Source organism: Typopeltis vanoorti, chromosome 15 (assembly GCF_054136105.1).
Source record: "Typopeltis vanoorti isolate ZY-2024b chromosome 15, IOZ_Tvanoo_1.0, whole genome shotgun sequence".
Taxonomy (NCBI): Eukaryota; Metazoa; Arthropoda; class Arachnida; order Uropygi; family Thelyphonidae; genus Typopeltis; species Typopeltis vanoorti.
In genome coordinates this window covers 28,793,031-28,807,684 of record NC_143563.1, presented here as the reverse complement: position 1 = coordinate 28,807,684, position 14,654 = coordinate 28,793,031, and the positions used below count along the sequence as shown (strand labels likewise).

Here is a 14,654-nt window from a genome sequence, read left to right as displayed (position 1 = left end):
CAATTACAATTGTCATATTTTTAAATTTTCGCTCCCAGGAAACTAGAAGTGGCGACACCCTCGACAAGCACAAATTTTAAAATCGAGTCACCATACTATGTGACCTCTTTTTTCTTAGATTTTAGCTGACTTACCTTGTTGTTATTTTTGACTACCAAGTTCAGTACTTTCCTGCCTGTTCTTGTTCTGATCCTTTTTATTTATTTTTATCCTAAGTTTAGTCATTTACACTATATAACTGCAGTGTTATGAACAGCTTTTCTCTTAGCACCTTGCCATATGCCTTTTCTAGATTTCCATCCATCCGTTTCTCATCAATCAGAGATGGGGGTGAGTCCCCTAATTAGGGTTTCCCTGTTCTGAGGGAAGAAAAATCTCCAGAATTATATGATACTGGCTAACTCACCTTTAACTGAAAAACCCTGATAAAGGTTCTTTGTGACATACAGGACTTGACTCGGGGTCTTTCCAACCAAAAAACTCCACCAAAACTAGATGATCTATGAAGGCTCCTTTTCAGATTTACAGAACTAGAATACAGATACCTGATATATTCCCATAATTTCTTAATATTTAACTTGTATGAAAATGTGATTTTCACAACCACTATTTAGTCTGAACTCATTAGTTCTTTTCCAAATTTCTCTTTTGCAATTTTTCTTAACCTCTTTTCAAGTATGCTTGCATAAATCTTACATAAAGCACTCAATAGGGAAATTTCTCTGCAGTTTTGTTTTTTTGATAGATGATACAATGAAAACTTGACTCCAATTATCTGAAATTAATTCAACCTTCTGAATTATGAAGTGCAGCCACTCAAACATTTTACCCCCCATATTTGAGCATTTCTGGTCAAGTATCTACACCAGAGGCTTTTGATAGCCTTTTTACTCAAGTACTGACATGTACTCCAGATTATATTCCTCTTGACTATTTTCTACCACTATTCTGTTATTTCTTGTTTCATTTAACAGCGTTTGAAAGTATTTACTCCAGACATCTAGAATACATCTTCAGTTTTCATATTACCATTATCTCCAATGCCTTCTACAGCAGTACTCTCTACTCTAATTTTTCCCCCCCTTTATAGTCTCCAGAACCTTTTGACAGCTTCCTGATATTTATCTTTTATATTCTTATCCAAGTCATTCTATGACTTTTACTCAGCTGCTTTTACATCACTTTGTTTTCTTAGGGCATTTGTTGACTTAAATGCTGAAACTTTCAATATGCTTTCTTCTTTTCCAGGATTGCCTTTTTAATTTTTTTTGAATGCCATGGAGTCCCAATTTTTGTACCCTTGCAAACTACTTCACCCTGTCCTGGCTGAATCAACATTTTATTCTGAGTTTGCCACTGAGATTGAGGTTTCGTTCCCATTTTTGAATGCTTATTAATTTTTTTAATTTTATTTTCTTTCTTTTTTCAAATAATATTTGTGTAGCTGAATCTACAGTTCACCTGTAAAAGCTACTCAACCGAAAAACGTTTGTACATATTTTTTTTTTTTAATATGATATGCGTTTTTATCTTGCTTAAAACTAAGTACAGTAATCTACCAGTTATCCAATCCTTCAATTATCAGAACAGTGAGTTCTGTTAATTGAAGGGTTGGATAATTAAAGTATGATAACATGATGTTTTGAAAGAAGACAGCTAATATGCAAGGGATATGCTGATAACTGAAAGATCATTGTTTTGAAGGTTGGATAAATGGCAAATTACTGAAATCACTTCCAATTTAAAATCACATGAATCTCTTTTATCCTGAACGGGTGCAAAGATATCACTATAGTGAACCACAATATAATCAAGATTTTCTTCTTGAATTTGTGCACATGAGATGTTTATGTTGAAGCAGGGTGTTAGTGTCCTGAACAGAAATACATTGGACACTTACCATTATTATTAGATATACCCTTTTCTCTAAATTTTCCCAAAACATTTATACATGCCTGGAATTCATTTTCTACTCTGCTGTTTAGATCTGCAACAAGGACCAGCTTTTCCAATTTCTTTGTCAGATGACTCCTTGTGAGCAACCTAATTATTCAAAAAATTCCTCCCTTCTTCCTTAGGAGAAAAAAACTCTTTCAATGGAACTACATGACAAATAGATTTAGTTCAATTTCCCATTTAGAAATTTTCCCACATAACCACTTGAAATTGCCTGACAATGAAGAAAATGATTTTGTTTTTAGTGCTAGATGCTATTGCTACTCCTTCCTTTCCTTGTTCACTACAGCCTGAATATAACATCCTACACTTATTATTTAGTAGGATCTCAACTGTTTTAGTCTTCATCTCAGTAATTCCAATTATGTCCACATGGTACTTCTCTAGTTCTGTCCATTTGACTGCATCTGTTCACTCTTGCCATAGTTCCCTAAGAAAACAGTAGGAGCCTTGTTTAATCAAGTGATTCCTCAGCTACCATGATAGTTCATCTTGCTATATTATTATATTTGTTTCTAGTTTAAAGCTAATACAGAACAATTTAGTTGGTATGCACATCATGCGAAGATGAAAATTGGACATTACGTCAGAAACCTTAGTCCTCTGCATTCCTTAAAGGTTCATGATGAATTCTATACCAGTTATGTAGCACTGTAAGCAAACCTATCAACATAATAATACTGATCTGGAATTTGTCGTTATATTCAAATGCAAAAAAGTATAGTGAAATCAACATGTTTATTAACATTCTTAATAGTGAATGATTTTAATGGGATTATCATGCAAATATTTTTACTGTGTGATATTAAATTAGTTATTAAAACCTCAAATATGCAGTTTATGTTGTTGCTGATTATGCCAAAACAACTAAAGCTATGAGGCAGATATGTTATATCTGGAAACCACATGCATTCTCCAGTCAGAATGTCTATTTTGAAAGAAAAAAACCTAAGTTTTTACAAAGGAAAAATCTCAGTAGGAAACTGGCTAAACTGAAAAGCTTCCAAGCCTCGTCATTTCAATTAGTCTTTTAAACAAATAATATTACTATTCTTCTAATTATACATATATGAAATGTGCAGTAAAGGATCTTTATCAATATTTTCACACATTTAAAATGACACTATAATCATGAAACTTACCTCTGATTTACCACTCTGTATATCAAGAATATTTTTTTCATAATCTACCACTTGATCTAAGGTTTGAGGTATAAAAATTTTCTTAAATACCTAAAAAAAAGATCAAAACACATTTTTTAAATAACTGAAATGTTTTAATATTTATCTGTTAGTGATGAGATTTTTCAAAATTTCTTGTGAAATTTTTCAATAGAAAAATGCATTTTAATTGAAAGAGTTTGAAATTAACCAAAACAAGGATAGAAATAATGCTGGCTTGGTTGGATAAGTGGTTAACGTATCTGCTCACCAACCAACAGGTTCGAATCTCAGTATGGATATTTTGTGATTGTGTTTAAGTTTTTTTTTTAACGAGATTTTTATTTAATGAGGTCAAAGCACCTTACGGCAACTTGTTTAGGTAAAATATTTATAAGCTCTGTATTACTTCACCCTTGGCATTTTTTTAGGTCTGGCCTCCCACTAATGAGACCTCAATAAAAGTCGAAACCAGTATGGGTAGTGACCATTACCCTAATGCATAGCATCATACGTTTCTGCAAGGAAATGTGCTTTGCATTAGGAAAAAATTCCAAGGAAAGTGATTAGATCTTGCTCCACCTTTACCACGAGTTGCTTAGTGTTGCACTATGTGCAGCCACAAACTTGACTTACTTGTCTGTTTGCTTACTTTGGAAAAAGGATTAAAAAACCTAGCTTATAATATAATTATGGCTATTATAGCCTGTTTTTGTTTAGGAGTGTCCCTTATTTTAATACATTGGCTAACATTACTCAAAAAAGGGGTGTATATATATATATATTTAGGGCATTATAGAAGGCAATTATTGCAGAATAAAAGAGGTGGAAAAATTTTGTACATACCTTGTTTTTGGTTCTATGATGCCTTCCAATTCCATAATCCTGCTGAAGGTTGTTTATAAATGGGGGTGGGGGAAAGGAACATGGGGGTGTGTTTTGAGCTTATAAAATTGCTTGGTATCTTTAACATAATATATACCCAAGGTAAAAAACTTTTCTACACACACACACACACACATATATATATATATATATATATATATATACATAATTAATAAAAAATAGGAGGGGGGGAATCCTTAGCCTACCAAAGGTACAAACGTACTATACGTTTCTAGAAGCCTTTCGTGGGTGGAAGCCACATATAAACAAGGAATTAAATTCTCTACATATTAAAATAAGTTTAATTTAGTTGTAAGAATTTCATTTTCAATTATAGCAGTGAACCTCCACATAGGTGAACAGATCAAATATCAACTGCTGTACTGACCATGAAGTGTTTTACATCATGGCCCTAAACATATTCAACACTGGTGCACCAATCAACCACACCAACAATGCATTTCACATCACTCTAATGGCATAACATTACCTTTCTCTCCATTATGTACATAATTCTTAGTTATGTACATGACCAATTGTCATGTACATAACTAAGAGATGACCAATTGTTCTACTACTTGTTACCTTGTGATATTTTCCCCCTATTTCTCTTTGACAGGCTCCTTTAACCAGCTTTATGTCTCAATCATATCATTGCACTTCCTCTTATCTACTAAGCAGTCCTTCATATTGGACATTTTATAATGCCAAAATCACTAGTTTTTGAATCCCTCTTTAATGTTACTAGCTGTTTAATAGAGACATGTATAATTATGAATAACGGCTTTGCCCATGTAAGAGAAAACTAAATATAATTTATTAGTCCTATATATTTCACTCAGTATTGCATGAGCTTCTTCCAGGGAGAAGACCACAAAAAACTGGTAATAACATTTAAATTCTGAATGCAAGAATGAGCCATACAGCATGCATATAATATCATGTGTCTCAGTCACAGCTGTTCAGTAAGGGAAAACACTATTAGAGTTCAGATATATGGGAATAGATGTATAATTAATTAATTAACCACAGTCATTGAATTATGTAAATTGACTTGCATAAATTTGGATTTATGCAAATTATCCTAAAAGAGCTAAAAATACTGGTGAATTATAAAATTTTACTCAACCATCCTATGTTATTTGCATGCCATCTAACAGCAGTCTTCCACACGGCAAACAGTACATGTTCTGTATGTGTACTCTTTCCTCAGTCTTGTTTTCAACACTGATGTGGTATAGTTTTTAGTGTTTATATGAATACTAATACCTAATGCTTCTTAAGTCAAAAGAGAAATAAATGACATGCTACCATCTTATCAAAAAATTTATGAATAGGTGAAACAGGCCACTGTTTAGTCATCTCTTGATACTTTCAAAAGGAAGATTGAAAGGTAACATTAAAAATTTTTTTCTATTTTCTCATACATTTATACTCTATTATATTAGTTTGTATTAATAACTACATATTGAAATCCCATTTGTGTGTAAATTCTGTGAATGAAAGTAACAGAAATACTCTTTAAAACATTTAATGTACTAGTGCATATAAGCACTGTAAATGCATAAGCAATAGGGTAGAGAGGTTAAATCCAACGCAAGTAAAATTCAAGTTGCATGAAGTCTGCAGACCATAACTTTTACTTGAGAATTATAGGAAATGTTAAATTAAAGGCTATTTTTTCATCATCATCTATATGGATCACATTATGAAAGAAAGTAGCATTAAACCTGTATTAGAATTGAAGATATCAAACTCAGCTCTTTGATTTATGCAGATGTTTTACTCCTAAACCAACCCAAAGCAGGTGTCCAGAATTCTCTAGCTAAACTGAATAATAGCTAACAAATTTGGCATGAAAATCAGCAATAAAAAGACCAAAAGTATTTAGCTATTTAGGCACAGTTTTTAGTGAACATGCCAAATTAAATTTGGAAGTAGACAACAGAATAAGCAAAGCTGGTATAGTGGCAAGCCAGTTGAACAAATGTATGGAATAAGAAATTAGCCAAAACACTAAACTAGAAGTATACAAGAGAGTGTTCAAACCAATTTTAAGTTACAGATCTGAGAGTTGAGTTAGAAATAAAACACTTGATCAAAGATTAGAGACCACAGATATGAGAGTTCTGAGAAAAATTAGGAGAGTGAATAGATGATAAATGGCAGAATCATATTAAAAATGAAGACATTAGGAAGGAACTTGACACTGTTAGCATTCAAGAAAGTGTGAGCAGGGTTAATCTAAGGTGGAATGGTAACTTAAACAGAATGGGAAAGGAAAGGTTAGCAAAACAGGTTTATGATGATAAGATGGCAGGAAAGAGACCTAGAAAAAGACAAGTTTAATTGGACTGATTCATTCAGAAATGCCTTAGAACAATGAAATGTTAGATATGACAATACTGAAGTGCTGACAAGTACTAGACTAATTTCGAGAAAAACTGTTGATAGGAGATTGATAATAACGTAAACTTAATCACATAGTAGCCTGAACAATCCTTGATGGTACATATCAGGATGTCGAACTCTTATGTAAGTCAGGGACCATCTGTATATTAAAATTAAAGTCATCTTCATGTATTAGTTTTATGATAATCATAAGATAATTATTAATTTCAGCTCAGTGAATGATTTCTTTGCTGAGGCATATAGTTTGCATATTAAGTGATGAGATGCACTGGACTTCAGTAGCAAACTCTGAATGAATATATGATGAATAATTTAAATATGATTTTCAATATTCTTCATAAATAATTACAAAAGTAAATGACATTACCTCTTCATCAATCTTTTCTTGTTCACTCCATTCTTTCTTTGACCGATTTGCAGCTATTTCTTGAGCTTTACTTAAATATTCATCTCTATTTCTGTCAGTAATTGTGGGATCTGTAATAAAATCGAACAGCTCCCTAACAGTCATCACTGCAACACCCTTTTTATGAAAATATTCTGAAAATAAAAAAGAAATGCAAGTAAAAAACTTGCATACTGTTAAAATGTGGGATTACTATTAAGCATCAACTTATTTTTGATTACACACAGTAATCTCTCAATTATCTGATCACAATGAGAAAAATTTATTTGCTGGTTAGTTAATCCTCAGGGTACAAATAAATGAATATATGGTCAAGTGTAGTTCCAAGAAATGGATAATGTGCTAACCCATTTAAGGATTGGTTACCTGAGTGTTACATACTATGTCTGCTTGGAGCTGGTTTGAGGGATGAAAAACCAGAATTTCCAGGAGGGGGAGAACCCTCCACCTCCATATAAGAAAAGCTAACTGACCTTTTGAGTGAAAAGTTGTGATAAAGATTCTTTGCATCAGAGACAGGATTCAAACTCAAGTCTTTCCGACCAAAGGATTCCATCAAAACTAATTGAACAATAGAGGCTCGTGAGAAGATGGTATAGATATCAAATTTCAGATATGTACTTAAGGAGTTTACAGGATAATATGACAGTATTAAATAAATCACAGTAATGCATAATGATATTTCAAATACAACAAAAAATTTATTAATATTTGAAGATTTTAAATTTAGAGAAAACTAAATGATTCGTATTTTAAACCATGCTAAGACAACTGTTTTATTATGACAAATTGAATTCTGATATTTGATAATAAGTAAACAGTTTGCTTATCTTTAGTAAAGAAGCCTTGGTTTGCAATAGTACAATCAATTCTCATTATAGCAAATTTGTAATAACAAACACAAATAGTTTGTTATAGTGAATAATTTGCTATAGCTAATGAGTTTATGATAGAATTTGCTTGAGAGCTAACTGTATAATGCAAACCACAAAAAAAAAAAAAAAAAAAAAAATACACATGTCACTTTGCTTACAGTTATTTTATGATTTCACTATCCTCCAAGGATAGGAAATATGTGAACTCCTTTTGGGGACTGCATTTATCCATATTGCATACCTTAGGATTCTCTAGAGAGGATGGGTCAAATGCCAAGTTACTCACTATCAAATATTGAAACTATAGCTTTAAATTTATTAACATATGACAATATTTTTGGTTGATTAAGCCTAACAACAAAATTGCTTGGCTATTGTGTTGATAATAAGTAACAAGTATCTTTCAGATACTTGTCTTAAGTACTGGTTAGAAATTTTATTGTTACCACTCACTTTATTTGATTTATTTTATTTTTTAATGGCATTCCCACTCAACCAGAAACCACCAGCACATTGGTACCATAGACTGGCCACATGTAATGTATATAAGCCAGGATGAAAAGAATTTCCAGCTGACACAAGGGAGACCATTTATAGGAGGAAACCCTGTTGTCAATATACTGAGATCAGCCAACTTACTTTTTATTGAAAGCCTTCATACGAGGGTGGTTTGAAAAGTTCTCGGCCTAACAATGAAAAAAAAAAAAAACTAATTTATAATTTCAAAATTATTTTTATTTTTCGACATCATCTCCCTTAAGACTAATATATTTATTCCAGCAATGCTGCAGTGCCATTATTCCATCCCTGTAGTGATTCTCATAAGATCTCAAAAATCTCAAAATACCCCTCTACAGCTGCAATCACCTCTTGGTTCAAAGAAAAACGCTGACCGGCGAGGAACAGTTTTAGTTTTGGGAAGAGATAGAAGTCAGAGGGAGCCAAATCTGGGGAATAGGGTGGATGCTCCAACAATTCATAATACAGATCCCTTAATTTTCCCATTGCCAAAACATCTTTGTGGGCAGGTGCATTGTCCTGATGAAAGATGTTTTTTTCCTTCTGCAAACCGAGTCTTTTCTGAAGAATTTTTTCGTCTAGTCTGTTATATTTCCCAGTTACTGTTTTATCCTTTTCAAGATAATTAATAAACAAAATGCCTTTAGCATCCCAAAACACCGATGCCATGACCTTTCCTGCTGATGGAACCGACTTTGTCTTCTTTGGCACTGAACAACTGGCTTCTGTCCACTGTTTTGACTGCTGTTTGGATTCTGGGTGTAATGGTGAATCCAAGTCTTATCCATAGTAATAAATCGACACACAAAATCATTTTTATTCTTATTAAAAAGCTCCAAGCACTGGTCAGAGATTTTCATGCAAGTGCATTTTTGATCTGCTGTGAGCAAGCGCGGTAACCATCTTGCGCAAAGCCTTTTCATTTGCAATTCTTTATTCAGTGCTGATGGTAGGAAAGTAACAGAAGCAGAAGAAATAGTTCAGTTACTAAGTGATCACTTTGCAAAGATATGTCATCCAGTTGATGACTTTGCAGTTACTGAAATGACAGAGATTGATGTGAGAATTGAGGTAGATGAACTGGAGGTATTCAGTATATTGAAAAATATCAGTGTGAATACAGTAGTGGGCCAGGATGGTATATCTGCTCATGTGCTTCGAGGTGCAAGTTGAACTTTCAGTGTTTCTGATGAAGTTGTTTGATCTAAGTCTCAGCACTGGCAAGGTTCCAAGGGAGTGGAAAGATGGTAAGATAGTTCCATTACATAAAGGTGGCTGCAAGACAGAAGTAGCAAATTACAGACGAATTAGAATCTCTGGAGTAGTAGCTAAAGTTGGTTAAAAGTAAAATTCAGGAATGGTTGGATAGGAATATTATACTTTATAGGGGGCAGCATGGCTTTAAAACGGTAGGTAGCCTCAATAATTTATTCATGTTTTATAATAAGGTGACAGCAGAATTGGATAAAGGGAAATGCTACATCACGATACTGTTGGACTCTGCAAAGGCATTTGACAGAATACTGCATGGAAAACTATTACAGGGTAGTTTGAAAAGTTCTCGGCCTCAACCATAGATGGCAACACTATCAGCAAGATTTTTTTTTTCTAAGTTGGTAAATTTGTCATAAGCATCCATGTGAAATTGCAAGTCATTCTATCAAGTAGTTCGTTTCATACAGCTGTCTGAAGCAAACGTGTTGTCTGTATCCCTTGAAATGGATAAAATTGAGTATCGTGCGGTTATATAAAATTTTTTGTGAAAGGTTTTAACGGCAAAAGAAATTCATTCAAAGTTCATAAAAATCTATGGGTACTCTTCTCCTTCGTTTTCGACAATTAAAAAAATGGGCTGCCGAGTTTAAATGTGGCCGTACCAGCCTTGAAGATGGTCCAAAAAGTGTAACACCACCAGAAATCATTGATCGATATGGTATTGGATGACCGGCGAGCCAAAGTGCGTGAAATTGCTGAAACTACAGGCATTTCAAAAGAATGTGTAGGATATATTTTGCATGAAGAATTGCATATGAAAAAAGCTGTGCACATGATGGGTGCCACGCTTGCTCGCAGCAGATCAAAAAAGTACTCGAATGAAAATCTCTGAATAGTGCTTGAAGCTCTTTAACAAGAATAAAACTGATTTTGTGCATCAATTTATTATTATACTATGGATGAGACTTGGATTCACCATTACACACCAGAATCCAAACAGCAGTCAAAACAGTGGACAGAAGCCGGTTGTTCAGCACCAAAGTGTCAGTTCCATCAGCAGGAAAGGTCATGGCATCGGTGTTTTGGGATGCTAAGATGCTAAAGGCATTTTGTTTATTAATTATCTTGAAAAGGATAAAACAATAACCGGGGAATATTATTCCAATCTTTTAACCAGACTACATGAAAAAATTCATGAGAAAAGCCCCGGTTTGCAGAAGAAAAAATCATCTTTCATCAGGACAATGCGCCTACCTACAAAGGTGTTTTGGCAATGGGAAAATTAAGGGATCTGCACTATAAACTGTTGGAACATCCACCCTATTCCCCAGATTTGGCTCCCTCTGACTTCTATCTCTTCCCAAAACTAAAACTCTTCCTTGCTGGTCAGCATTTTTCTTCGAATCAAGAGGTGATTGCAGCTGTAGAGGGGTATTTTTGCAGATCTTACTGAGAACCACTACAGGGACGGGATAATGGCACTGGAGCATTGCTGGAATAAATGTATTAGTCTTAAGGAAGATTATGTTGAAAAATTAAAAATAATTTTCAAATTATAAATTCGGTTTTTCATTGTTAGGCTGAGAACCTTTCAGGCTACCCTCGTAAGTTGGAGCAAGTGGGAATAGATATGAGGTTGGTGGCATGGGGGGGGGGGGGCCTGGTAGACATCAGAGGGTGGTGTGTGTGTGTGTGTGTGTGTGTGTGTGGTAGAGTGACCCTCTCCCCTTATGTATTTTCCAAGTAATACTATATACAGGCCTTCAAATTAAATGTAAAGAATGACTAGGAGTGCCCCAGGGCTCTGTACTAGAAGCACTACTGTTTAATTTGTACATTAATGATATAATGGAAGATTTGAAGGAAGGATATTCAGTTGTTTGCTGATGATGCAAAATTGAAGAGGACAACAGTTGATAAAGGTGATATAAATATCATGCAGGATGATGTATATTGGTAGTGTGAGCAAAAGACGATAGTTGTCAATTTAATGTTGTGAAATGTATTGCAATGCACTTTGGGATGAAAGGATTACACACTTTGTAATATAATGATGGTACTAGATTACAGGAAATTAATGAAGCTAGGTATCTGGAGGTGATGCTGGATATCAATTTTAAATTCAGAGGACATATTGCAAGAGTTCAGAGAGAATATTGAAAAAGTTGGCAAAAGAGCTCAGAGGATTACTTGGATGTTGAAGAACATATTGATAAGTAAAGATAGAGAGGTCATTTTCTCTTTTTGTAAATCTATGATTTGACATGACTGCTGTGCACAGATTTGATCACCTGTATTTCTTGGTGACCAGAAGGTGGTGGAGAGGATTAAGTGACCTAGCTCATGAGAGGTCTGTGGAATGTTCCCTATCAGAATAGATAAGGTATGTGGGTTACAGGTGGAGGAGAGGGGATATGACAGAAACTTATAAGTTATTAAAGAGATTCTATACGATTGACAGAAAAGCAATTTTTCAATACATGGGGTCACACTTGGAAGTTCTCTAAGAGTGTGGTTAGTAAGGGTGTGCAGACCAGGTTCTTTACTTGGAGAGTGGTGAATAAATGGAATGGACTGCCAGAGGTGGTTGTGAGCACCCAAACAGCAAATAAGTTTAATGTGATAGGTATTGCATTAATGGACAGTGTGTGTCTCCCATAACGAATCTTTTGACTCCATGGTGTACCCTTATAAATAATAATAACTGATTTCAAATTTGTGTTACCCACCTTTAAGGGAAGTAGGATAAAAACTTTTTATATAGATTAAATGTTAATTAAAACACGAAACACTTTTTTGTTCCCAATGAACAAAAGTGGTAAATAAAATCATTAAAATCATTGTGTTGAATTTAAACCCGATTTCAGAATTTCTGTATTATCTACTGCTTTTAAGTTTGGTAGAGTGTAGTATACTGTTGATACTATACTATATTCTAAAAAGTTCCATGACCAAACACAGAACTTTTTCAAGCCACTTCAGTCTTCTAATGAGCACGGTGGGCAATGACATTCATCAAACACCTAAAGACAATCAAACATCCACGCCCAACAATAGGATTGAAACCCACAGCCTGTTGGTTAGAAAACAAATATGCTAACCACTTGGCCAACCAAGTTGGATGATGTTTCTCCATTGTGAAGTACCTTTCAGCATTTCCATGATAAGAAGCCAACATACTGGTATTTCTTCTTCCTTGGAATCACTTTTCCATTGTAGCCATGTTCTGATGGAACTTTTTATGATGGTAATTATGATGGTCTCATAATGGACAATGACATTTGTCAAACACCTAAAGACAATCAAACATCCATGCCCAACAGTAGGATTCAAACTGACAGCCTGTTGGTTAGAAAACAAATATTAACCACTTGGCCAACCAGGCTGGATGATGTTTCTCCATTGTGAAGTACCTTTCAGCATTTCAATGATAAGAAGCCAGCATACTGGTATTTCTTCTTCCTTGGAATCACTTTTCCATTGTAGCCATGTTCTGATGGAACTTTTTATGATGGTAATTATGATGGTCTCATAATGGACAATGACATTTGTCAAACACCTAAAGACAATCAAACATCCATGCCCAACAGTAGGATTCAAACTGACAGCCTGTTGGTTAGAAAACAAATATTAACCACTTGGCCAACCAGGCTGGATGATGTTTCTCCATTGTGAAGTACCTTTCAGCATTTCAATGATAAGAAGCCAGCATACTGGTATTTCTTCTTCCTTGGAATCACTTTTCCATTGTAGCCATGTTCTGATGGAACTTTTCTTTCATGTTTATTGCATCAAAATTAGTTGGTAAGAAATAAAAATGTGAATGCTCTTTTAAAGAAAAATTATAACCTGTGGATCTATAACACTTTGTTAACATTGTGAATAAGGTTACCTTATTCACAATGTTAATCAAAGTTTGAACAAGCTGACTTTAACCCATGCTGATTTTGATATTAGTTCAACATTAACATTATTGATACACTTTATTTTAAAAAATATTTTAAAATTTCTTTTAATCTTAGAATTTTTAATCATAGGAAAACATAACTGATCCAATGACAGAAAATAGCATTTCTGTCTATATCTGAATTATGAACTTTTAGGTTCATGTGCCAAAAATTCCTTAACATCACAAGGTGTTTCTGGTCCATCAATATTTGCTCACATTTCACATAGAAACTTCAGTCTCCCGTAATCTTTTTAACATTTTCTTGTTGCTGCTTATCAGTTGGTTATTTGGAACAACAATATTCCAAATAACCAACTGATTAACAACATGTCAAAAGATTGACCGACAGGTCCACAAGGTTGTACCTCATAGGTGTCTGATATAACATGAACATTTCAATCAACATTAATGAAGTTTTTAGAAAATCAGTAGAATTCATGCTGCAAAAATGAAAATTTGTATTGTGCAGTATTATCAACACTAAATAAATGAATAAAATGAAATAAATACAAAAGAAATGTTAACTTACGCGTAACATTAGTACAGTCTTTCCTTAGAAATTCTAAGGCATGTGGATGATCATGTTCAACAGCCTGAGAAACATCTATGATCCATAACTTTCCTTTGTGATATCTACAAAGTAGTACATTTACATTCATATAATGAAAATGCTTTAGAACTAAAGTTAACATATAACACTTGCTACTTTAAAAAAAAAAGTCATGCTTATCTAATGTTAAATTATGCAACTAATTTACCATTCAAAGTTTCATAAATGAGAAGATTTTTTTGTTAGAACACTTAACGCTTAATTATTCCCATTACTCTTTTGTAAATAAATTCATAATACTTTACATTTAAATTAATGTCACTTAGAAAAGAGTTTAAATGAAACAAATGCATATAAAATGATACAAGTACAAACTCACATTCTCAGCCAGTTAAAGTAACTCATACTATATGTTACATTTGAAATTTGATTAGAACAATAATGGATATCTTCTCACATTTGTCACCTGCCAAAATATCTTTTTACACCTTCCCTCTCTTCATCTTAACAGCATTACTAATATCCTTAATCTTTGTCCCAAGGAAACCTGATTTCATCCTCTTATTATGGGATCTCATACAAAACTCTTTCCTTCTTTCACACTGCTGTTTCTCCCTTCCGTTGAATCCCTTCCTTGTTTTACTGCTCTGCCACACTCACCAGGGGCACTTCTCCAACCATTCTATCTCATGTTTAGTCTCCACGTAAGGCACTATCTGAAGGGAGT

General features: G+C 33.9%; 1 protein-coding gene across 2 annotated transcripts in view; it reads right to left on the bottom strand.

The window, feature by feature from the left end:
* The window catches only part of RIOK1 (RIO kinase 1), a 220,935-nt gene that overhangs the window by 23,674 nt on the left and 182,607 nt on the right, over window positions 1–14,654 (bottom strand). For both annotated transcript variants that reach the window (XM_090404720.1, XM_090404721.1), the window contains exons 11-13: window positions 13,907–14,010; window positions 6,781–6,953; window positions 3,099–3,188 (exon numbers count right to left, since the gene is read on the bottom strand). In XM_090404720.1, coding sequence (XP_090260846.1) covers window positions 3,099–3,188; window positions 6,781–6,953; window positions 13,907–14,010 — 367 coding nt within the window. The remainder of the gene's footprint in view (window positions 1–3,098; window positions 3,189–6,780; window positions 6,954–13,906; window positions 14,011–14,654) is intronic.